At 41.5% G+C, this 25,533-nt stretch overlaps 1 protein-coding gene across 2 annotated transcripts in view; it reads left to right on the top strand.

The window, feature by feature from the left end:
• FZR1 (fizzy and cell division cycle 20 related 1) overlaps nt 1–25,533 on the top strand; it is a 65,466-nt gene that overhangs the window by 16,956 nt on the left and 22,977 nt on the right. For both annotated transcript variants that reach the window (XM_075283704.1, XM_075283703.1), the window contains exons 4-7: nt 17,542–17,605; nt 23,876–24,003; nt 24,255–24,337; nt 24,425–24,608. In XM_075283704.1, the coding sequence (XP_075139805.1) occupies nt 17,542–17,605; nt 23,876–24,003; nt 24,255–24,337; nt 24,425–24,608 (459 nt within the window). The remainder of the gene's footprint in view (nt 1–17,541; nt 17,606–23,875; nt 24,004–24,254; nt 24,338–24,424; nt 24,609–25,533) is intronic.

Raw genomic sequence — 25,533 nt, 5'->3', positions numbered from 1 at the left:
TATCACGACATACACAATACAACACATCACATTGTCTGTATCACGACATACACAATACAACACATCACATTGTCTGTATCATGACATACACAATACAACACATCACATTGTCTGACACCATACAACACATCACATTGTCTGACACCATACAACACATCACATTGTCTGACATAATACAACACATCACATTGTCTGTATCACGACATACACAATACAACACATCACATTGTCTGACACAATACAACACATCACATTGTCTGTATCACGACATACACAATACAACACATCACATTGTCTGTATCACGACATACACAATACAACACATCACATTGTCTGACACAATACAACACATCACATTGTCTGACACAATACAACACATCACATTGTCTGACACAATACAACACATCACATTGTCTGACACAATACAACACATCACATTGTCTGACATAATACAACACATCACATTGTCTGTATCACGACATACACAATACAACACATCACATTGTCTGACACAATACAACACATCACATTGTCTGACACAATACAACACATTACATTGTCTGTATCACGACATACACAATACAACACATCACATTGTCTGACACAATACAACACATCACATTGTCTGACACAATACAACACATCACATTGTCTGACACAATACAACACATCACATTGTCTGTATCACGACATACACAATACAACACATCACATTGTCTGACACAATACAACACATCACATTGTCTGACACAATACAACACATCACATTGTCTGACACAATACAACACATCACATTGTCTGTATCATGACATACACAATACAACACATCACATTGCCTGTACCACGACATACACAATACAACACATCACATCACATTTGCTAGCCCACCAAACTTTTTAAAGCACTTTTACAGTTTCACACGTCTGTGTCCGCCCAATTCTCAAATCACCGCAGACGAAGTCGCGGGTAAAAGCTAGTTTATTATATCAACATAGATACCTTGTTTAGTCTGTATGGTTACTTTAGGATTTACAAAGTTATATACAGTACCTTGCAAAGGATTCATACCCCTAAAACTTTTTTACATTTTGTCACCTTACAACCAGAAACTTAACCACATGAGGACCGCCGTACGTAAATTTACGGCCTCATGTGCTGGTACCTAAAGACCGGACTATTGTCGAAATACGTCCGGTCTTTAGGTGCCATTTCGGAGCAGATCGCGCCCCCCCTGGTAACAGTCCCGCCCCTACCTCTAGCCCGGGACTTGGTGAAGATGCCGGGGACCGATCTGATTGGTCCCCGGTCATGTGATCGCTGTGACAGCAAGTCACAGCGATCTCTTTTATTTACAGTACAGGCAGCGTCTCAAGTCTCCTCCCTCTCCTCTTCTCCTTACACATTGTTACTTTGTGAGGAGAAGAGAAGAAGGAGAGAGACTTGAGACATTGCTTGCTAAAAAACACCCATATACACAGTTTCCACTGCCCGATCCTGCCCCCAAACCCATCGATCCCCTAATTCCTAATCCCCTATCCCCAAATCTATATATAGATCATATATATATATATATATATATATATATATATATATATATATATATCTGTGTATATCAGAGCTAGATAGGGAGATATATATATATATACCCACCATATAGGTATATATATATATTTCTGTCACTTGTATAGCGCTAACATATTCTGTGGCGCTTTACAGAAAGTGTCAGTCACCGTACCCTATAGGGCTCACAATAAATTGCTCTCTAGCACCATATATATATATATATATATCTACCGTATAAATTTTAGATATATATATATACATATATATATATACCCGCCATATAGGTATATATATATATATCTGTGACTTGTATAGCGCTAACATATTCTGCGGCGCTTTACAGCCACTCTACCAAAGAGGGCTCACAATAATCAGCTCTCTAGCACTATATATATATCTACCGTATAAATTTTAGATATATATATATACATATATATATATATATATATATATACCCACCATATAGGTATATATATATATCTGTGACTTGTATAGCGCTAACATATTCTGCGGCGCTTTACAGCCACTCTACCAAAGAGGGCTCGCAATCAGTGACATTATGGCGAGGAGGTTTTATACTAGTGAGGAGGCATACGCCATTCTTTGGTCAGATGCATCTGACACTGAAACATTTGCAGACAATGAAAATGACAATACAAGTGTCATTTCAGATTTGTCTTCAGGGGACGTTCTCCCTGATGACATTGACTCTTCAGATGGTGAAGGTGCAGGAATTAGCAGTGCGGCAGCACACAGTGACACTTTCCCACTAATTGATGTGCGTTCCCTCCAGTGGGCACCTGCTCCATCTTTTGCCCCTAGAGTCCACCCATTTACTGCATCTCCTGGCATAACAGTGGATGATTCCCAGTTTACCCACATGAATTATTTTAGTTTATTCATAAGCGACGACCTCCTCAATGAAATTGTCCTTCAAACGAATTTATATGCCACCCAGTACATAACCCAAAAACCTTCCTCTGCCCATGCCAAAGATTGGACACCCACAGATCTGGTGGAAATGAAAAAATTTTGGGGCCTCACCCTAAATATGGGTATTGTAAAAAAGCCCTCAATCAGATCATATTGGTCAAAAAGTCCCGCACAGTCAACCCCAATATATTCGGCAGTCATGTCCAGGCTTCGCTATGAGCGAATAATGAGGTTCCTTCACTTCAGTGATAATTCACAGGCCCCCCCAAGTGATGATCCAAACCGTGATCGGTTATTCAAACTGAGACCCCTCATAAATTATTTGAACCACTCCTTTTTACAACATTACACCCCAGAGCAAAACGTCAGTGTGGACGAATCCCTCCTTAGTTTTCACGGTAGACTGAGCTTTCGCCAATATCTCCCTTCCAAACGGGCAAGATATGGCATAAAGCTATATAAGCTTTGCGAAAGCAGTTCTGGCTACACCGCCGCCTTCAGAATATATGAGGGACGAGATAAAAAAATTAATTCCCCAGGATGCCCCCCAAATTTTCCCATCAGTAGTAAAATAGTGGTGGAGATAATGCAGCCCCTGCTACACAAAGGGTACCACTTGTATTGTGACAACTTTTTATTCAGGTGTGGCCCTATTTAGACACTTGCATTGTGCAAGCATAGGAGCATGTGGAACCATGCGCAAAAACCGAATTGGTTTTCCGCAGCAGCTAGTGGGGAAGGGCATACAAAAGGGGGAGTCCTGTTCTTATTCTTGTGAGGAGCTGTTGGCGGTGAAATACAGAGATCGGAGAGATGTCTATTTGTTGAGCACAATACACCCCACAGGAACAGTGGCAGTGAGGGAAAGAGGGGCAATAGCAGACAAGCATAAGCCAATAAGTGTGTCCGAGTATAACAAACACATGGGGGGGGTGGATTTAAGTGATCAAATCTTACAGCCCTATTTAGTAAAAAGAAAAACCAAAACCTGGTATAAAAAAGTGGCCATTTACCTCTTTCAAATTGGAATCCAAAATGCCTTTTTACTTTATAAAAAGAAGGGAGGCACCGACAAATATCTGGATTTCCAGGAAAAAATAATTCACAACCTCCTTTTTGACCCTCAGAACCCCATAGAGACCCCCCAGTCTGAAGATGTCAAACGACTCACTGAAAGGCATTTTATTAGTCTACTTCCCTCCACAACAACACGAGCTAACGCGCAAAAAAAATGCCGTGTCTGCGCCAAAAATGGGCGACGCAGAGATACCCGTTACCATTGTCCCTCATGCCCCTCAAAACCAGGCCTGTGTATTGTCCCTTGCTTTGAGAGATACCACACTGTTCTTCATTATTAGATCTCTTCCCCAGAAAATTCCACTTCTAATTTTGTGATTGCCACCAAGCCCCATCTTTTGCATAAACCTGCAAATTCCTATTGTTATAAACTCTAAATTCCCTAAATTATACCCCTAGATGAATACATTGGGGAACAAAAATACTAATTACATTTTTTTGCATCTTTTTCAACATTTCACAAAAAATCTGGATACTCTAAGAAGATGCTAAAGCACTTATTGAATGCCTGCAAACTATTCTAGCAAAATCTGGCCTACAAAATCCAATTAGCGCTCCATCCATTCTGAGAGCGACCGTGTGCCCGTACATTCGGGTACCAGCACATATGGGGTATTGTCACGTTCGGGAGAAATTGGGTAACAAAATGTGGGGTGCAATTTCTCCTTTAACCCCTTGTGGAAATGCAAAATTTGGGGTAAAGCAACATTTTATAGCAAAAAATGTCATTTTCCCATTTGCTGGGCCAATTCTGTGAAACAACTGTAGGGTCAAAGTGCTCAATATACCCCTTGATAAATTCCTTGAAGGGTCTAGTTTCCAAAATGGGGTGATATTTTGGGGGTTTCCACTGTTTTGGCACTTTGGGGGCTCTGCAAAAGGGACATGATGCCTGCAAACTATTCTAGCAAAATCTGGCCTACAAAATCCAATTAGCGCTCCATCCATTCGTACATTAGATTACCAGCACATATGGGGTATTGTCACGTTCGGGAGAAATTGTGTAACAAAATGTGGGTGCAATTTCTCCTTTAACCCCTTGTGGAAATGCAAAATTTTGGGTTAAAGCAACATTTTATAGCAAAAAATGTCATTTTCCAATTTGCTGGGCCAATTCTGTGAAACTCCTGTAGGGTCAAAGTGCTCACTATACCCCTTGATAAATTCCTTGAGGAGTCTAGTTTCCAAAATGGGGTCATTTTTGGGGTGTTTCTACTGTTCTGGCACTTCAGGGGCTCTCCAAATGCAACATGGTGCCTGAAAGATATTCCAGCTAAATTTGCCCTCCAAAATCCCAATAGCGATCTTTACATTCTGGACCTCACTGCATGCCCATACATCACTTTACAGCCACATATGGGGCATTTCTGTAGTTGGGGGAAAATGCGTAACAAATTGTGGGGTGCATTTTCTCCTTTAACCCCTTGTGGAAATGCAAAATTTTGGGTTAAAGCAACATTTTATAGCAAAAAATGTCATTTTCCAATTTGCTGGGCCAATTCTGTGAAACTCCTGTAGGGTCAAAGTGCTCACTATACCCCTTGATAAATTCCTTGAGGGGTCTAGTTTCCAAAATGGGGTCACATTTGGGGGGTTTCCACTATTTTGGCACCTTGGGAGCTCTGCAAATGGGACATGGTGCCTGCAAACTATTTTATCAAAATCTGGCCTACAAAATCCAATTAGCGCTCCATCCGTTCTGAGAGCGACCGTGTGCCCGTACATTAGGGTACCAGCACATATGGGGTATTGTTGTGTTCGGGAGAAATTGTGCAACAAAATATGGGGTGCATTTTCTCCTTTAACCCCTTGTAAAGATGAAAAATTTGGGGCTACAGTAACATTTTATTACGAAAAAGTAATTTTTCATTTTCACGTCTAAATGGTAAATAAATCTGTGAGACACCTGTAGGGTCAAAGGGCTCACTATACCCCTTGATAAATTCCTTGAGGGGTCTAGTTTCCAAAATGGGGTCACATTTGGGGGGTTTCCACTATTTTGGCACCTTGGGAGCTCTGCAAATGGGACATGGTGCCTGCAAACTATTTTATCAAAATCTGGCCTACAAAATCCAATTAGCGCTCCATCCGTTCTGAGAGCGATTGTGTGCCCGTACATTAGGGTAACAGCACTTATGGGGTATTGTCGTGTTCGGAAGAAATTGTGCAACAAAATGTGGGGTGCATTTCCTCTTTTAACTCTTAGTAAATGTGTAAATTCTAGGGCTAAATGAATATATTAGTGATAGGAATTGAAAAATGTAAATTTGACCTCCATTTTGTTTTAATTGCTGTGAAATGCTGAAAGGGTTAAAAAACTTTCTACCTGCTGTTTTGGATTCTTTCAGGAGTGCAGTTTTTAGAATGGGGTGACTTATGGGGGTTTTTATTACAGAGGCCTTTCAATTTCCCTTCTGAACTGAACTGGTCCCTTGAAAAATGTGTTTTGGAAATATTCTTGAAAATTTTGAAAATTACTGCTTGATTTGTAAGCCTTATAATATCTGAAAAAAATTAAAGAGTGATTAAAATTTGATTGCTACATAAATGAAAGACATGGTTAATTATATTTATGAAAAAATTTGGGTGGTATGACTTTCTATTTGAAAGACATGCAATTTCAAAGTTTGAAAACTGCATTTTTTTCCAAATTTTCGCCAAATTTCATATTTTTTAATAATCAAAGACATAACATACCGACCAAAATTTACTACTGACATGAAGTACAAGGTGTTACGAAAAAACAATCTCAGAATCACTTGTCTATGTTAAAGCGTCTCAAAGTTATTGCCATTTAAAGTGACACATGTCAGTTTTGAAAAAAAAGGCCTGGTCTTTAACATACTTTTGGGCCCGGTCCTTAACCGGTTAAATGTATTTTATTGAGATATTAAGTGCTAGACTGACACAAAGTAGCAGATAATTGTGAAGCGAAAGGAAAATGGTTTTTCAAATTTTAATCAAGTAAAAAGTTGAAAAGTGTGATTTGCAGAAGTATTCAGCCCCCCTACGTCAACACTTTGAAGACCCACCTTTATCTACAACTACAGCTGCAAGTCCTTTGGGGTATGTCTCTACCAGCTTTGCCTATTCTTTTTTTTGGCAAAATAGCTCAATCTCAGGCCTGGTTCACATCTGCATTCAATATTCCGTTTGGGGACCCCCCCAAATGCATTAAAAAGTGGTTAACTAGGAAACCCCATGGACCCCATAGACTATAATGGGGTCTCTGTGTGTTCTGCACGAATCATGCAGAGAAAAAAGTGCTGCTTGCAGTATTTTTCTCTCCGCGTGATTCGTGTGGACACCACGCAGAAGGCACACAGACCCCTTTAACCCCTTCCCACCGATGGCACTTTTTGATTTCCTGACCAAGCTCGATTTTTCATAACTGACATGTCACTTTATGTGGCAATAACTTTGGAATGCTTTAACTTACCAAAGTGATTTTGAGATTGTTTTTTTCGTAACACATTGTACTTTATGTTAGTGGTAAATTTTGGTTGATATGTTTTGTTTAGTTATGAAAAAATAGGAAATTTGGTGGAAATTTTTAAAAATATGCATTTTATGAAGTTTGAAATGATGTGCATTGCATACAGATAGTCAGACCGCCAAAATTATATCATAAATCTCATGTCCCAGATCTCTTCTTTATGGCGGCATCAAACTTTAGTTACCCTTTTATTTTTTACGGACATTAGAAGGTTTACAAGTGAAACAACAATATTCAAAATTTTCAAGAAATTTCCAAAACCCATTTTTTAAGGGACTAATCCAGTTATGAAGGGGTTTTGAAAGACCCCTGTATTAAACCCCCCATAAATCACCCCATTTTCAAAACTGCACCCCTTAAATAAGCCAAAACAACATATACCTAGTATTTTAACCCTATAAGTGCTTAACAGGAATTAATACAAATTGGAGGTGAAATTTTCAAATTTGACTTTATTTTACTAATATTTTCGTTTAGCCCTAGAATTTGCACATTCACAAGGGGTTAAAGGAGAAAACGCATCCCACAATTTGTTAAGCAAGTTCTCTGGACTACCACAGAACCCCACTTGTGGGTGTAAACTAATATATGGACGCACAGCGAGACGCAGAATGGAAGCCGCGCCAAGGAGCTTTTAGAGGGCAGATCTGGCTGTGATCAGTTTCAGGAACCATGTCGCATTTACAAAGCCCTAGAGGTTTCAAAACAGTGGAAACCTCTAGAAAGTGGCCCCTTTTTGAAAACCGCACCCCTCAAAGAATTTATCAAGTGATGTAGTGAGCATTAAGATATTCCTTTAATAGTCCCACAATGGGGAAATTAGTAACCCAGAAGTGAATATGTAAGCTGCGCGGAGTAAATTGGGTACACCAAATCCCATTCTATTTTCCCACTAGCTCCTATGACACGGACGGGGAAGAGAGGCATTCTGGGGGATCAGCGCTGGTGTCTTCTCTCTCATAAGCTCTAAATATGGGGTGTCCCCTGAAAACGCTCACACAGATTATACATTTCCTTCTAGTCGCAGCCACTTATGTCCTAATGATTTGGTGACTTTTGGGGATTTTGTCTTCACATTGTACAAGCTAGATTTTTATTTTTATTTTCTGGCAATGTGGCCATATGAGGGCTTGGTGTTTGCGGTATTAGATGTACTTTTCAATGCCACCATTTTGGGGTGCCTGTAATTTATTGACTACATTTTATTAACTCTTTCTGGGTGGGATGTAAAAGGAAACATCAATTCTGGCATTGCTTTTTAGCATTTCTTTTTTCCCATGCAGTGTACAGCATACATTGTCTTCCTACAGACCTCTCCTCCATCTCTACCACCGGTATACTCCATCCATGTCAGTCCCTCTCTTCTTCCCTCTCCCGTGTACAGCTCTCACACACTTCTCACACTCTTTAATCACCCCTTTACTTCTTTTAGCAGTGAAACCAAACATAAGCGCCCACATAAATCACTGAACCACCTTCTGTCTCTGTCCATTTTGCTCCTCCTAGCCCCTGGGGACATCTCTCCTAACCCTGGCCCTCCTTCCTTCACTAACTCTTCTTCCTGCACACATAGAAGGCCTACAAACCTCATCAATATTTACCGTGTTCCTTCCCCTCACCTCTCCCCTGTCTCCTTTAACTGCACTCTCTGGAACGCCCGCTCAGTGTGCAACAAACTAGAATATATTAATGACTTATTCCTTAGTAAATCCCTCAGCATGCTCGCCCTTACTGAAAATTGGATCCAGCAGGCAGATACGGCCTCCCTTGCTGCTCTGTCCCATGGTGGCCTAGAATTCTCACACACCTCTAAACCTGACAACAGGCAGGGTGGTGGAGTAGGCTTACTTCTGTCACCACAGTGCATTTTTCTGTCCATTCCACCGGTACCCTCACTCACATTCTCCTCATTTGAAGTACATGCTATCAGACTTTTTGCCCACTCTCCTTACGTGTAGCCGTGATCTACCGTCCACCTGGCTCACCCTACCAATTTTTGGACCACTTTGCTTCTTGGCTTCCCCACTTTTTATCCAGTGACATTCCTACCCTCCTCATGGGTGACTTTAACATCCCTATTGAAACCCCTCACTCCCCAGCTGCCTCACAGTTTCTCTCATTAACCACTTCTCTTGGTCTTTCACAATGTTCTTCTTCTGCCACACATGTAGATGGCAACACGATTGATCTTGTCTTCCATCAACTCCTCACAGTTTCTAAATTTACTAACTCTTCTCTGCCGCTCTCTGATCATAATCTTTTGTCTCTCACCATCAGTGCCCTCTCCCCTTCACAAGATACACCTACCCAACACACATATAGGAACTTGCGTGCTATCGACACCCAGCACCTCTCAGATACTCTACAGTCCTCTCTGTCCCCCATCTCTTTAATCTCCTGTCCCAATCTGGCCACCAATCACTATAATGAAACCCTTAAAAATGCATTGGATGAGGTGGCTCCCCCCTCCACTCGTAAAGTCCCACATAGGAGGCAGCAACCCTGGCACACGCCACAGACACAATTTCTTCAGCGGTGCTCTAGGTGTGCTGAACGTCTATGGAGAAAATCACGTTCACCTGCAGATTTCCTCCACTTCAAATTTATGCTTAAAACATATAGTTCTGCCCTTCACCTCGCCAAACAAGACTACTGCACCGCCCTCATCTCTTCTCTCTCCAGCAACCTTAAAAGGCTTTTTGAAACTTTTCACTCCTTACTCACAGACGCCATTCACAGACCTTAGTGCTGATGACCTGGCCACGTATTTCCATGATAAAATTGATAAGATCTGTCAGGAAATAACTGCCCAAGCCCCAGGTGGCATTGATCCCATCACCTACCATAGTACTGATCCCCCTCACCAACCGCACTTCAGACTTTCTTTTCTCATCTTTTGAACCTGTTACAGAAGAGGAAGTCTCTCAGCTACTTTCTTCATCTCGCTCTACAACCTGCAGTAGTGACCCCTTCCCCTCGCACCTTCTCCAATCTCTGTCGCCTGCTGTCACGACTTGCCTTACTAAAATATTTAACCTCTCTCTCTCTTCTGGAATATTCCCATCCTCCTTCAAGCATGCTGTTATAACTCCGCTATTGAAAAAAACCCTCCCTGGACCCATCCTGTGCTGCTAACTATCGACCCGTCTCTAACCTCCCCTTCATCTCTAAACTTTTGGAACTCCTGGTCTATTATCGTTTAATCCGCTATCTCTCTGCTAACTCTCTTCTTGACCCCTTACAATCTGGCTTCCGCACTCTGCACTCTACTGAAACGGCTCTCACAAAAGTCTCCAATGATCTCCTAATGGCTAAATCCAATGGTGACTTCTCTCTTCTTATTCTTCTGGACCTCTCTGCAGCTTTTGACACTGTTGACCACCATCTCCTCCTCACTATGCTTCGCTCAGTCGGCCTCAACGACACTGCGCTCTCCTGGTTCTCCTCTTATCTCTCAGACCGCACTTTCAGTGTATCATTTGCGGGCTCTGTTTCTTCCCCTCTTTCCCTTGCTGTTGGGGTTCCTCAGGGCTCGGTCCTAGGCCCCCTGCTCTTTTCACTCTACACAGCCCCCATTGGACAAACCATCGCCAGATTTGGCTTCAGGTACCATCTTTATGCTGATTACACCCAATTATACACATCTTCCCATGACATCACTCACCCCTGCACTCATACAGAACACCAGTGACTGTCTTTCTGCTGTCTCAAATATCATGTCCTCACTCTATCTGAAACTAAATCTCTCTAAGACTGAACTACTACTGTTTCCACCATCTAATAGATCTGTCCCTGATATATCCATTGCAGTCTCAGGCCTTACTATAACTCCTAGGCAGCATGCCCGCTGCCTTGGGGTCATGTTTGATGCAGACCTTTCCTTCACCCCTCATATCAGATCACTCGCACGTTCATGTCACCTCCACCTCAAAAACATCTCCAGAATACGCCCTTTCCTCATCAGAGATACACTAAAGACACTTATTGTCTCTCTGATTAATTCTCCCCTTGACTACTGAAACTCCTTACTAATCGGTCTTCCCCTCACTAAACTCTCCCCTCTACAATATATTCTGAATGCAGCGGCTAGGCTCATCTATCAGGCTAGACGCTACAGCGATGCCTCAGGTCTGTGCCAGTCGCTACAATGGCTGCCTATTTATTATAGAATAAAATATAAAGTTATCACTCTCATCCACAAGGCTCTCCATAATGCCGCACCTCCCTACATTTCCTCCCTCATCTCTGTCTACCGCCCAACCCATGCTCTCTGCTTGCTCAATGACCTAACACTTACATCCTCTATTATCAGAACCTCCCACGCTCGTATACAAGACTTCTCCCGAGTTGCACCACTTCTCTGGAATGCTCTACCCCGGACAATCAGATTAACTCCCAATTTTTACAGTTTCAGACGCAAACTAAAGACGCATCTTTTCAGACAGGCCTATCACAATTTCTAACGTAAACCCTTCCGTACTATAATTAGAATCCCCAAAATTTAACCCTCCTCTGTCCCCGCTCCTACATTACCCCACATGATATGATGTCTTTTCAGGCTAACTTTATATGTCCAAGCTCCATCCACATGTTACAGGACACCACTAGTGACGGCTCATAAAGTTTTGTTTGTGTAATGACAGTCACCTCTATTACAAAATTGTCTGAATACTGTATAAGCAATGCCGCCCTTGCTACCTCTTGTCACCCCCTCTACCTCATAGATTGTAAGAGGGCCCTCAGTCCCATTGTGTGAAATTACGTTCTTTGTTATGTATCTGTTTGTATTTGAACCCTACAAATTGTACAGTGCTGCGGAATATGTTGGTGCTATATAAATAAAATTTATTATTATTATAAGTGACATGTTACCTTTATTCTGCGGGTCGATACGGTTACGGCGATACTTCATTTATATGATTTTTTAATACGTTGCTATTTGTGCAGAATAAAATTCAATTCAGGGAATATAATCTATTATTTTTGCATCGCCATCTTGTGAAAGGCATAACTTTTTTATTTTTCGGTAGACAGAGCTGGTTAAGGGCTTATTTTTTGCGGGATGACCTCTGCTTTTTATTGGTACCATTTTGGTTTTCATCTGACCATTTGATTACCGTATTTTTCGGTCTATAAGACGCACTTTTTTTCCTCCCAATATGGGAGGAAAATGTGTGTGCGTCTTAGGGTGAATTCACACTGAGTAAACGCTAGCTTATTCTGAACGTAAAACACGTTCAGAATAAGCAGCGTCTAAAGCAGCTCCATTCATTTCTATGGGAGCGGGGATACGAGCGCTCCCCATAGAAATGAATGGGCTGCTTCTTTCACTCCGAGCAGTCCCATTGAAGTGAATGGGGAGTGCCGGCGTATACGGCTAGCTCTGCTCATGCCGGAGCGTACACGCCGGCACTCCCCATTCACTTCAATGGGACTGCACGGAGTGAAAGAAGCAGCCCATTCATTTCTATGGGGAGCGCTCGTATCCCCGCTCCCATAGAAATGAATGGAGCTGCTTTAGACGCTGCTTATTCTGAACGTGTTTTACGTTCAGAATAAGCTAGCGTTTACTCAGTGTGAATTCACCCATATAGTCCGAATGCAGCGTGTGCAGCGTCTGTGTCCTGTCTATGAGAATCAAAAGGAGAGCAGCACGGTGCCTGCCTGCTCTGCCCCTCCTTCCCTGTCTGTGTTGCGTGTTTGCAGGAACGAGATATGAGAGGCAGGGAAGTAAGGGCGGGCCAGACAGGTGAAGGAAGCGTGGTTTCAAGCTTGCTGAGAAAACCACGCCTCATTCTCCCGTCTGGCCCGCCCCTCCTTCACTGCCTCTCATATCTCGCTCCTGCAATGAAGCCACACAGACAGGGAAGGAGGGGCGGGCCAAACGGGAGGAGGAGGCGTGGTTTTCTCGGCAAGCTTGAAACCACGCCTCCTTCACCCGTCTTGCCCGCCCCTACTTCCCTACCTGTATGGCTTCATTGCAGGAGTAAGATCTGAGAGGCAGTGAAGGAGGGACGAGCCAGACGGGTGAAAGAGGTGTGTTTTCAAGTTTGCTTAGAAAACCACACCTCCTTCACCCGTCTGGCCCGCCCCTTTTTCTCTTCTTGCATAGCTTCACTGCAGGGTGTCTCTTTCCATCCATGGATGAGATTAGATAGATAGACAGACAGACAGACAGACAGATAGATTAGATAGATAATGTTCAAATCACCCCCATATCCCTAGAATACATATAAAACAAAAACATTACTGTGAAACACATACACATTTGGTATCCCTGTGTCCGAAAGCCCCCGGTTCTATTTACATTGGTGAAATATTATATTATTAGGTTATTAAATATTTCACCAATTTTTTTTCCTTAATTTTTTTTTTCCCTATTTTCCTATTATTTGAACATTTTGTAAGGGAAAGGTGGTGAATAACCATCATTTTGTGCGGTTTTCTATGTTGTGTTTTTTTTTTTTTTAATGAAGTCCGCTGTTCGGGTTAAATAATGTTTTAATTTTATTGTTCAGGTTATTACGGACGCTGTGATACCAAATATGTAATGTTTTTTTCTATTTTTCCTTATTTTACATAATAAAATACTTTATATAGGGAAAAAAGGATTTTTGGGGCTTTATTTATTTCTAATTTATTTTAAACTTATTTAAACTTTTTTATTTTTACTTTTTTATCACTTTTTTTTTTCTGTCCCCATGGGGGATTGAAGCAGTGATCGGCTGATCACTGCTTCGCTAGATATACACTGCAATACACGTGTAAGTGTATTGCAGAACACAGGAAGCTCTCAGCCCCGTGCAGACGCACAGGGCTGACATCTTACTTTTGGGCAGGATCAACCAGGTACGTGGAGGGGGTAAGTGATGGGGCAGGTCCGGGGTCACTGATCAGACCCCGGGCTGCCCCCTACGAACACGGCACCCCCGAAACCGTCGCGGGGGGCTGCCGATCAGCACCATAGTATATCGAAACCCTGAGATGCCAGCGGTCATGTTGACTGCCGGCATCTCAGGGGTTAACACCCATGATCGGACCCGGTTCCGACCGCGGGTGTTACAGGGCATTGTCAGCCATATGTTACGGCTGACACCCGCAGGGCATGGTGCGCACACAGTTTCTGTGTGCACACCATACTAGTACGGCGGTTTGCTGGAAGGGGTTTCAGACCAATATTGAGAGATAAATGTTATGGTTTATATAATAAAAAGTTTTACAATTTTCCAATATACTTTCTGTATCAATTCCTCACGGTTTTCTAGATCTCTGCTTGCTGTCATTCATTCTGTTACTTCTAGTGGATAAAACTCTGACCATGGTCATGTGATTTACGGTCCATGGTCATGTGATGCGCACACAGGTGCCGCTCGTTACAGTCACAGCACATCTGCCTGGTAATCAGCTGTACACGTGTGCAAGTCACATGACCATGAACCATAAATCACATGACCATGGTCAGACTCTTATTGTATTTTTTTTTTTATTTTTATTGTACAAACAATAACACTTGTCTCTTAACCCCTTCCCGCTGATGGCATTTTTTGATTTTCGTTTTTCGTTTTTGACCCCCCTTCCCCCCCATAACTTTTTTATTTCTCCACTCCCAGAGCCATATGAGGTCTTAATTTTTGCGGGACAAATTTTTCTTCATGATGCTACCATTAATTATTCTATATAATGTACTGGGAAGCAGGAAAAAAAATTCAGAATGGGGTGGATTTGAAGAAAAAATGCATTTCTGCGACTTTCTTACGGGCTTTGGTTTTATGGCGTTCACTGTGCAGCCAAAATGACATGTCCCCTGTATTCTGTGTTTCGGTACGGTTCCAGGGATACCAAATTTATATGGTTTTATTTACATTTTGACCCAAAACTGTGTTAAAAAAATTTTTTTCTAAAAGTCGCCATATTCTGACGGCCGTAACTTTTTTTTATACGTAAGTGTACGGAGATGCATAGGGCGTCTTTTTTTGCGGGGCCGGGTGTACTTTTTAGTTCTACCATTTTCGGGAAATGTTATTGCTTTGATCACTTTTTATTCAAATTTTTATCAGAATCAAAACAGTGAAAAAACGGCGGTTTGGCACTTTTGACTATTTTTCCCGCTACGACGTTTACCGAACAGGAAAAATATTTTTATAGATTTGTAGAGCGGGCGATTTCGGACGCGGGGATACCTAACATGTATATGTTTCACAGTTTTTAACTACTTTTATATGTGTTCTAGGGAAAGGGGGGTGATTTGAACTTTTAATACTTTTTTTTTTTTTTATTTATTTTTTTTTTGCATTTATTAGACCCCCTAGGTGTGTTGAACCCCAGGGGGTCTGATCACTAATGCAATGCATTATAATGCTAATGCATTGCAAAAAATCATCCTTTCTTTTGCAGGCTGCATAGACCAGCCTGCAAAAGAGAGAATTTGCAGACAAGCCTAGGAGCCTTGTTAAGGCTCCCGGCTGTCATGGCAACATGATGTCGGCCCTGGAGCATGCTCCAGGAACCGACGATCCTGGGCAAAATAGCGGCGCCCATGCACCGCCAGGAAAATGGCGCCTCCGGCGCCTTTGACTGCGGCGCCGGAGGGGTTAATGCCTCCGATCGGTCCGGGGACCGTTCGGAGGCATTAGAGCCGGTTGTCTACTGCTTAAAGCAGTAGACACCCGGCGGCTATGGTGGCCGCCCGGCTCCCGGGCGGTCGCCATAGTTACAGACCCGACATGCGCCGTACTATTACGGCGCATGTCGGGAAGGGGTTAATATTGGTCTGAAAGTGGTTAACCCCTTTAAAGTCTATGGGGTCCGTGTGGTTTCTTAGCTAACCACTTCTTTCTCTTTCAACAATGGTTTTCTTCTTGCCTCTCTTCCATAAAGGCCATGTTTGTGGAGTGCACAACTTATATAGTTGTCCTGTGGACAGATTCTCCCACCTGAGCTGTGGATTTCTGAAGCTCCTTCAAAAGTGACCATGGACCTCTTGGCTGCTTTTCTAACCAGTGCTCTCCTTGCCGGATTTGTTAGTTTAGGTCTTGGTAGGTTTGCAATTGTAGAATACTTTTTCCATTTTTTTAGATGATGGAGTGAACAGTGTTCCTTGGGATATGTTTTTATAACCTAAACCTGCTTTAAACTTTTCCACAACTTTGTCTGACCTGTCTGGGGAGTTCCTTGATCTTCATGATGCTGTTTGTTCACTAGTGTTCTCTAACAAACCACTGAGGCCTTCACAGAACAGGTGTAGTTATTCTGAGACTAAATTACACACAGCTGGACTCTATTAACTCATGAAGTGACTTCTGAAAACAATTGATTGCAGTGGATTTTATTTAGGGGTATCAGAGTACAGGGGGCTGAATACTTTTGCACGTCACTCTTTTATTTCAGATTTTTATTTGATTAAAATTTTGAAAACTATATATCTGATAAACTGATAACCAATTATAGGAATAATCAAAAAAATGTAGTGAAACTGTCGCTTACTAGTGAAGATATCAAAAACTAGATTTTATTGGAGCCATTAAATACGACACGCATAATACTAAAGCCACACTTTAACCATATAAAAAAATTTCAAATAGTGGTAACAATTAGAGATGAGCGAGTAGTATTCCTTCGAATATTGAATCCTATTATAGTCTATGGGAAAAAACGGGAATTTTGTTCCGGTTTCCATGGAAACCAAAGTTCGACACCTTGGATCCTCCAAGTTCCGGAAGTAGCAGGATGGGGAGCACGAGGAGGTTTTTGCATTGAGTTCAATGGAATTTTCCCGCGTGGTATTCGATCGAATACTACTCACTCATCTCTAGTAACAATATCTGTAAGTGAATAGCCCTTTTAAAGAGAATAACTGATTTGCACTAAATAGGTGGTAAGGTGGACAGCTTGTTCATTTTTTTCAGTGCTTTTACTTGCACATTAGTTAAGGAGACGTATTTTTGCAGATTAGGCTCCTGCATCACAATTGAGCTACTTAGGATTTTTGTAATATATCAGTCTATGGGAGTTCAGACTATGGAGTAGTTTGTTTATCTTTCTAAACTACAGAAAGGCACTGAGCCTACCAAATTCAGCTCCTGTCCTTTCTCCCTAGTGTTTGCTCACTACAATTGATGCAAACCACTTATTTATATGGCCAAGTGTGGCTTTAGTATTATGAGTGTTGTATTTTAATGGTTTCAATAAAATTTAGTTTTAGATCTCCTCACTTGTGACAGTTTAACTACATTGTTTTTAAATTTTGAAAACCATGTATCATTTTCGTTCCACTTCACAACTATGTAATACTTTGCGTTGGTCTATCAGTTAAAATCTCAATAAAATGCTTTTAAATTTGTGGTTGTAAGGTAACAAAATGTAAAAAAAAGTTCAAGGGATATGAATGTTTGTAAGCTACTGTATGCAAAATAAAACAGAAATGACTGAGGTCTTTGTTTCATCAAACCATAAATGTCATATTTATTTTGTAGGAAAATGAGAAATCTCCAAGTCAAAACAGAAAAGCCAAAGATGCAACTTCTGATAGCGGTAAAGGTGAGACATGCATCAGCACTAGATATACAATGTGTTTGAATTGATCCTGATTTTTACAACCTTGCAGTGCTGCTCTGACTGGCTGCTAACCTAATGGTCAGTGCACAAGTTAAGAGATTCACATTAGGCAGGAGGAACCTGTCAGTCTAACTCAGACTTCAATAGACCGGTTAAACAGTAGTTCCTGTCCATGGTGCGCTGACATTGTGTTTTTGTTTTGTTTTTGATTCTGCTTTACTAGTATATCCCATGAAGTGTAGGTCACATGCACTGGCTGTTTCTACACTGTCTCTACCACAGACTGCCTTGATACAGAGTTATATATAGGAAGACTGGTACTTAATCCCAGACTGAAGAACCAGTTTCGCGCTCCGTTCAGTAAACACAATGTTGATGCGTAGATAGGATTAAATGGATTTATTTATTTATATACAGAGTTAACTATGGACACATGAGGTGCACAGGCAGTGTCCTCCGCCACAGTTTAAAGTGCACAGGAGCTACACAGGGCATGGCACCGGAGAATTCACATGGACACAAGTGAATTGACATGCTGAGATCATATTTTTAGTTGGCATGAAATTAGCCAGTTTGTGGTACCAGACAGTGAGTGAGGGGATTACTGAGCGCATATTTTCATGTTTGGAAAATAGTAGTTGCATATAGGGGTGCATTTTATTTTATTTATATATTTTATTTTTTTGGTTAGCAGATTTTGAGACTTTTTCAGTTCTGAAGAAAGCCCTCAATCTGCCTCCTGTTGACTCTCAACTAAATGTACGTCTCAGAAATGCTATAAGGAGTATTTTTACTCTGCATATAAATATAGTGCATTCTCTGGTTATGCGGTATTGGCTTATATAGCAAAATTAACCCTCAAGTGGAATTCTGCTTTAAAGCAGCTTTCCAAGCTCCCCTTACTAAGTTTTATTCTCTTTACTTATAGGTGTTGAAGTCTACCTCGGACTCCAATAAACAGTGCAGCTAATCTGTAGTTCCTATTCATTGATATGCTCTGATAGAGCTTTGAATCAGCCCACCTGGCTCTCCTCACTAAAGCTACATACACATCATCTTTGGTGTCTCCGGTTGGAGACTAAATTGAAATGTGCGTCCAAAAACAGGAAACAAAAACGTCCTGCATGTCAGACTTTGTGTTCGGTTAAAAAAAATAAAAAAAAATAAAAACAGTTTCACCACGGAGAGGCACAAGACACTCAGGGGCGGTCAGTTTGCAAACCCCTTCAAGTGAATGGGTTTGAAAACTGACTGCCGGGTTTCCGTCCCCTGTCCAGTTTCTCGGGCAGAAGACGGAAACCCGCAAAATGGATAACAGGCGCAGGTGTGAACCAGCCCTTAGTGGGCACACAAGGATCTTAAATTCTACCATCTGAAGATGAATGAGCTGTGGGAAATGTGAGAGTCTAAACCTCTGGAAAGGTACTATTCAGGTCATGCTCCAGTTACAAATGTAGAACAGGGGTGTGAATTTTTTGGGATGACCCCAGCATTGGTGTATATGGCAGAGAAGGCTGTAACAGGCCTTTCCCCAAGCACAGGGACTCAAATTCCGTTTTAGGGTGAATGTAAGCAGAGGGGATTAGGAGTAAACTGAAAAGCTGATCAGCGTACCAGAACCAGAAAAGGCAGGGGTTTCAGCTCCTTCCCCGAAGTCTATATATACTATTGGAAAAAGTGAGGAGCCCAGAAACAACCTACTCTTTACCAGCGTAAGAACGCTGTATCAGAACACTGGATTAACCAGGCCTAGTGGAAAAGATGGGTTGTGGAGAAGCATAGAGTTATGTGTAGAGGCAAAAGTCTGGAGAGAGATCCCCAAAATTAGTAGAGAGATGGAGGAAACCGTGAGAGAGGACCTGGACGATTCCATACCCACCCAGAGTTTAGAGTTCACATGTCAATAACCATCTACAGCCAGGAGAGATAAGACCACATAATAAGCTTGGAGGTTAAGGAGCCTGATGTCTCCCATGGATTTGGGTTGATGAAGTATGGATTTTACTATTCTGGGCAGTTTGTGAGCCCATACAAACTTGGTCAAGAGGGAGAAGAGTTTCTGGGAATATGGTTGGGTGAACACCTGAAGCATCTATAGAACATGTTGAAGTACATTAATTTTGAACACCTACCAAACCATGTAAATGTTCCTGAGTACCACCATACCAGATCTGTCTTGATTGCAGAGTAAGGGGGGGGGGGGGGGGAATTCACTTGGTAAAGTTTGAAGGTTTGGCCAGTCAGCTTGTTCCCCACATATTTCAAGGTCCGAGGCCAACAAAAGGGTAATGACTGTGAGTGGGTCGAAACGAGGGAGATTTGGAAAGGAGATGTTAAGGGCCTATGATTTCTGAAGGTTTATCTTGGCAGAATAGACTGATAATTCATAGATCTTTCCAGTTATAAGGTGACAAATCTGGTGATCATTAAAACAGACCAATGTGTCCTTTCCCTCCTTTATTATTACCATTATGAGCCTTAAAGGGGTATTCCCATGACGCTTGTTCACTAACCTGCAGGCTGTTGTGCGCTCTTCACTTCCTGCTTCTCTCGGCACATAGGTAGGCGGGGCTTCACTTGCATGGGATTGGTTGTAAATGAGTTACCACAGTGTGAAGCTGATGTAGCAGAGCTGGATTTGAGTCAGTTTGCATTACATACAGAGGTAACGGACTCCCTATCTCAGCCCTTATCAGCCAAATTCAATTAAACCGACTGATAAGAGCTCAGAAATCCCGGAGCTCTCACCTCCCCTTTCTGTGTCATTTACAGTGTTGGCCAAAAGTATTGGCACCTCTGCAGTTCTATCAGATAATCCTCGTGTTCTTCCAGAAAATGATTGCAAGCACAAACTCTTTGGTTTTAATATCTTCATTTATTTTGCTTGCAATGAAAAAACACAAAAGAGAATGAAAAAGTCAAATCATTGATCATTTTACACAAAACTCAAAAAATGAGCTGGTCAAAAATATTGGCACCCTCAGCCTAATACTTGGTAGCACAACCTTTAGACAAAATAACTGCGAACAACCGCTTCCGGTAACCAGCAATGAGTTTCTTACAATGCTCTGCTGGAATTTTAGACCATTCTTCTTTGGCAAACTGCTCCAGGTCCCTGAGATTTGAAGGGGGCCTTCTCCAAACTGCCATTTTGAGATCTCTCCACAGGTGTTCTATGGGATTCAGGTCTGGACTCATTGCTGGCCACTTTAGAAGTCTCCAGTGCTTTCTCTCAAACCATTTTCTAGTGCTTTATGAAGTGTGTTTTGGGTCATTGTCCTGCTGGAAGACCCATGACCTCTGAGGGAGACCCAGTTTCTCACACTGGGCCCTACATTATGCAAAATATTAGGGAACCTCCGCCATGTTTGACGGTAGGGACCATGTTCTTTTCTTTGAAGGCCTCTTTTTTTTTTTTTTTTCCTGTAAACTCTGTTGATGCCTTTTCCCAAAAAGCTCTACTTTTGTTTCATCTGACCAGAGAACATTCTTCCAAAATGTTTTTGGCTTTCTCAGGTAAGTTTTGGCAAACTCCAGCCTGGCTTTTTTATGTCTCTGGGTAAGAAGCCGACGGATAGTACGGGATGACACCGTTGTACCCTCGGACTGCAGGGCAGCTTGAACTTGTTTGGATGTTAGTCGAGTTTCTTTATCCACCATCCGCACAATCTTGTGTTGAAATCTCTCGTCAATTTTTCTTTTCCGTCCACATCTAGGGAGGTTAGCCACAGTGCCATGGGCTTTAAACTTCTTGATGACACTGCGCACGGTAGACACAGGAACATTCAGGTCTTTGGAGATGGACTTGTAGCCTTGAGATTGCTCATGCTTCCTCACAATTTTGCTTCTCAAGTCTTCAGACAGTTCTTTGGTCTTCTTTCTTTTCTCCATGCTCAATGTGGTACACACAAGGACACAGGTTGAGTCAACTTTAATCCATTTCAACTGGCTGCAAGTGTGATTTAGTTATTGCCACCACCTGTTAGGTGCCTCAGGTAAGTAACAGGTGCTGTTAATTACACAAATTAGAAGCATCACATGATTTTTCAAACAGTGCCAATACTTTTGTACACCCCCTTTTTTATGTTTGGTGTGGAATTATATCCAATTTGGCTTTTTGACAATTCTTTTTGTGGTTTTCCATTGAAGACAAATTAAATGAAGATAATAATATCAAAGAATTTGTGATTGCAATCATTTTCTGGAAGAAAATGAGTATTATCTGACAGAATTGCAGGGGTGCCAATACTTTTGGCCAAAACTGTAAGTAGTGGAGCTTCTCAAACAGCTCAGAGCTCTCCCAGCCCCTCCCTTCCCCCCTGAGAGCAGGCAGATACATCACTTGACAAATGAGCAGATAATCCCAGGCTCCATAGAAACGGAGTGTAAACCATGAAGTGAATAAATTAAGATAGCGGCCAAACAAAGCAGTTTCGATAAAGCAATGCATTTAGGAAAAGTCTTAAATCCACATAAACTAGCAGTATAGATAGGATCCTTGTGATGGGACAACCCCTTTAAAGAGGACCTTTCACCACCCCAAGCCTGTGCAGTTTTCTGCACCATGTTATAGGCTCTGGGGCACTTTGAATTTTGCTATATAAGCTGCTCGTTTCTAGGGACTAACAGGGGTTAATGCTCATTGTCTAGGGTCTATTAGGGGTTAAAGGGGTATTCCCATGAACATAATCATATCTATGTTTGTAGTTTGTTAAAAGTTAAACATTTTTTCAAATATAAGTAATTAAAAATTCTGTAGAGTTTTAAAGATTTTCTCTAACTATCTAAGTGGTGACAGTCTGTTGTCTTGATCGGTTGCCAGTGGATACGACCACAAATGCAGAAACTTTATATGGTTTGAGATTTGTCAAAAATGCAGCCATGATCATCTTATTGTAGCTGTTATCAGGCAGGGACATTGTGTATGAGAAGATATACCGGCCATAATAAGGAATTCATTGCTGATTTTCTGACCTTAGAAAGTTCCAGCATTCATGGTCTCATGCATTGGCAACTGATCAAGACCAAAAACTGTGACCAAGGGGCCACACGGTGGCTCAGTGGTTAGCACTGTAGCCCTGCAGCGCTGGAGTCCTGGTGTTCAAATCCTGCCAAGGGCATAAAACCATCTGCAAGGAGTTTGTATGTTCTTCCCGTGTTTGCATGGATTTCCATCCCATATTCCAAAGACATGCTGATAGGGAAAAATGTACATCAGTACATTAAAAAAAAACAAAAAAAAAACCTGTGACCACAAGATATTTAGAGAAAATCTCTAAATAAAGATCTGCAAAATATTTAATTACTTATATTTGCAAAAATGTTTAACTTTTAATTATCTACAAATTAAAAATAATTATATACATGGGAATACCCCTTTAATGCTCGTTGCTAGGGGCTACTGCTCGTTGCCTAGGGACTATTAGAGGTTAATGCTCATTGCCTAGGGAATATTAAGGTTTAATGCTCGTTTCCTAGGGATAATGCTCATTGTAGAGGGGCAAGACCTAGGTCCCCAGGGTCTACTGGGTACTTATGCTCATTGCTTAGGGGTTTCTATACTTACCAGTAGCGATGTCACTGAAGTTCTCCTTCGTCCGCTTCAGAACTCTGCCTAGATTGCTCCTCCGGCTCTTCTTCTCAGTCCTGTGAAGAGAGGAGTGCGTGGTCTCGCGAGAAATCCAGAGATCACGCTGCTGAAGCTGCTCTGACACGGTCCTCTGCTAATTGGACAGTGTCAAAATGACGTCGCTGCTCCCTTCACCTTCTGACAGTGAAGTGCTTCATTAACATACAGGGCGCCAGAAATAATGGGGCTCAGAAATCCCCAACGAGGGGGCTAGAAACAAAATTCAAAGTGCCCCAGAGTCTGTGTAGCAGCGCCTATAACATGGTGCAGAAAACTACACAGGCTTGGGGTGGTAAAAGGTCCTTTTTAAGGCAGGTAAGGAAGGACTTATGATCTGGACTAGTGTATTTTTCAGAGTGTGACTTCTTGAAGGCAAATTATATCTGTAACAAGCCAAAGTCAGAAGTGCTTCCAAACTAGAGAATTCGTAAAGATTTTTGCGTTATAGCTTCTGTTAGTTTCATTGCTGGCCTAATAATAACCATGTGAAATTGGCCTATAACAGTCAGATAGACCTGAGGAAAATAATTAGCAGGTAATAATCCTCTGTAGGTTCTAACCTGCATATCATTGATCATGATGCATTTATTTGGACTTCATGTTTCTTTGTTGTTTTCTTCCAGATGGATTAGCATACTCTGCTTTGTTGAAGAACGAACTGTTGGGTGCTGGAATTGAAAAGGTTCAGGATCCTCAAACTGAAGACCGCCGCCTTCAACCATCTACCCCTGAAAAAAAGAGTCTTTTTACGGTAAATGTCTTGGTGTTACAGACATCACCCATCTTTCCTATATAAATGCTTTAGTAAGTGAACAGTATTCGGTTCTGTATACCAAATACATCCCAGCATCAATTCATACAGTGGAAGGAATTGTGGGTTAAAGGCGAAATCGTAACATAGGAAGCGTAGTAATGCCCTGTTCTTACAAAACAATAATAAATAAAAAATACTTTTTCTCTCCACCCTCCCCCCCCACACACACACCTTTTGCTAATATACAGTATTCTCTAAGCTCAAAGCGATCAAGCCCTGATGATGGAAATGAAGTGTCTCCATATTCTTTGTCACCTGTGAGTAACAAAAGGTATGCCTTTCACTTACTCTATTAGAAGTGTAAAGGAAGTTCTACTGTACACTGTGAAGTCTATATGACTAACATTTTTCCCCACAGTCAGAAACTTTTGCGCTCCCCACGAAAACCCACACGGAAGATTTCTAAGATTCCATTTAAGGTACTTGATGCTCCAGAACTGCAAGATGATTTTTACCTCAATCTGGTCGACTGGTCATCTCTGAATGTTCTGAGCGTTGGTTTAGGGACCTGTGTATACCTGTGGAGTGCATGTACAAGCCAGGTAAGTAAGATGTGCATTTACTGTATAGTAAATGTACCTTATGTGTGTTTTATGCCATATTTGTTACTCATTCACCCTTTTACTAGGACATATTTCACACTTTTGACAAACCTAAATTAAACCCTAAAATTTGTAAATAAAATCACTCACACCCTTTAAGGGGTGAAAATAAAGAGGAATTTGAGGCGCAATATGCCTCTTCATTTTCCAGCTCCTTGCAATTGAGTGAGCCTGAACTGTGGGGATTCACACATACTCTAGGTTACATCAGCTATGTCATCCATTGCAAGATTGAGCAGGAAGCTTTCTTTTTCCGCAAGTTGCTTTGATCTCTGCTTCCTTTGAAAACAACGGGAGACAAAACTGACACGGAAACCACCTTAAAATCAGGGCTGCATTTGAATGTACCCTAACCCACATAGTAAGAAAGCTTATTTCCCTGGCACAATGTAATAATTCAGACGTATAGGAAAAGGAATCCAGCTTCAACCAGGCGGTATAAAATAACTTTTATTTTCTTGTTAAGTCCACAATGCTTTGTCATCTGCTATGACCCTCGTGTTGCTATGGAATGATTTTTTAACGAGAAAACAAATTATATTTTATACCGCCTGGTTGAAGCTGGATTCCTTTTCCTATACGTCTGAATGATTTTGGCCCTTTGAAGTCCACCTGCATCCTGCTTCCCAGGAATAAAGACTGGAATAAGGGTTGAGCTGGATATATTTTAGAGACTTTTTTGTTACAATGTAATAATGCCACCCAGAAATTTTGTGTTAAAGTGGTTGTCTAGTTTATACTTTCTGTATCTGTATACAGTTTCTAGATCTCTGCTTGCTATCATTCATTCTGCTTACCTCTAGTGGATAAAAATCAGTCCATGGTTCACAGCTCGTTATAGTCACAGTAATCAGACATCTGGTAA

Source organism: Leptodactylus fuscus, chromosome 1, assembly GCF_031893055.1.
Source record: "Leptodactylus fuscus isolate aLepFus1 chromosome 1, aLepFus1.hap2, whole genome shotgun sequence".
In the NCBI taxonomy this organism is placed as follows: Eukaryota; Metazoa; Chordata; class Amphibia; order Anura; family Leptodactylidae; genus Leptodactylus; species Leptodactylus fuscus.
The sequence above is the reverse complement of the archived record's forward strand: the minus strand, read 5'-3'. Positions and strand labels throughout refer to the sequence as shown.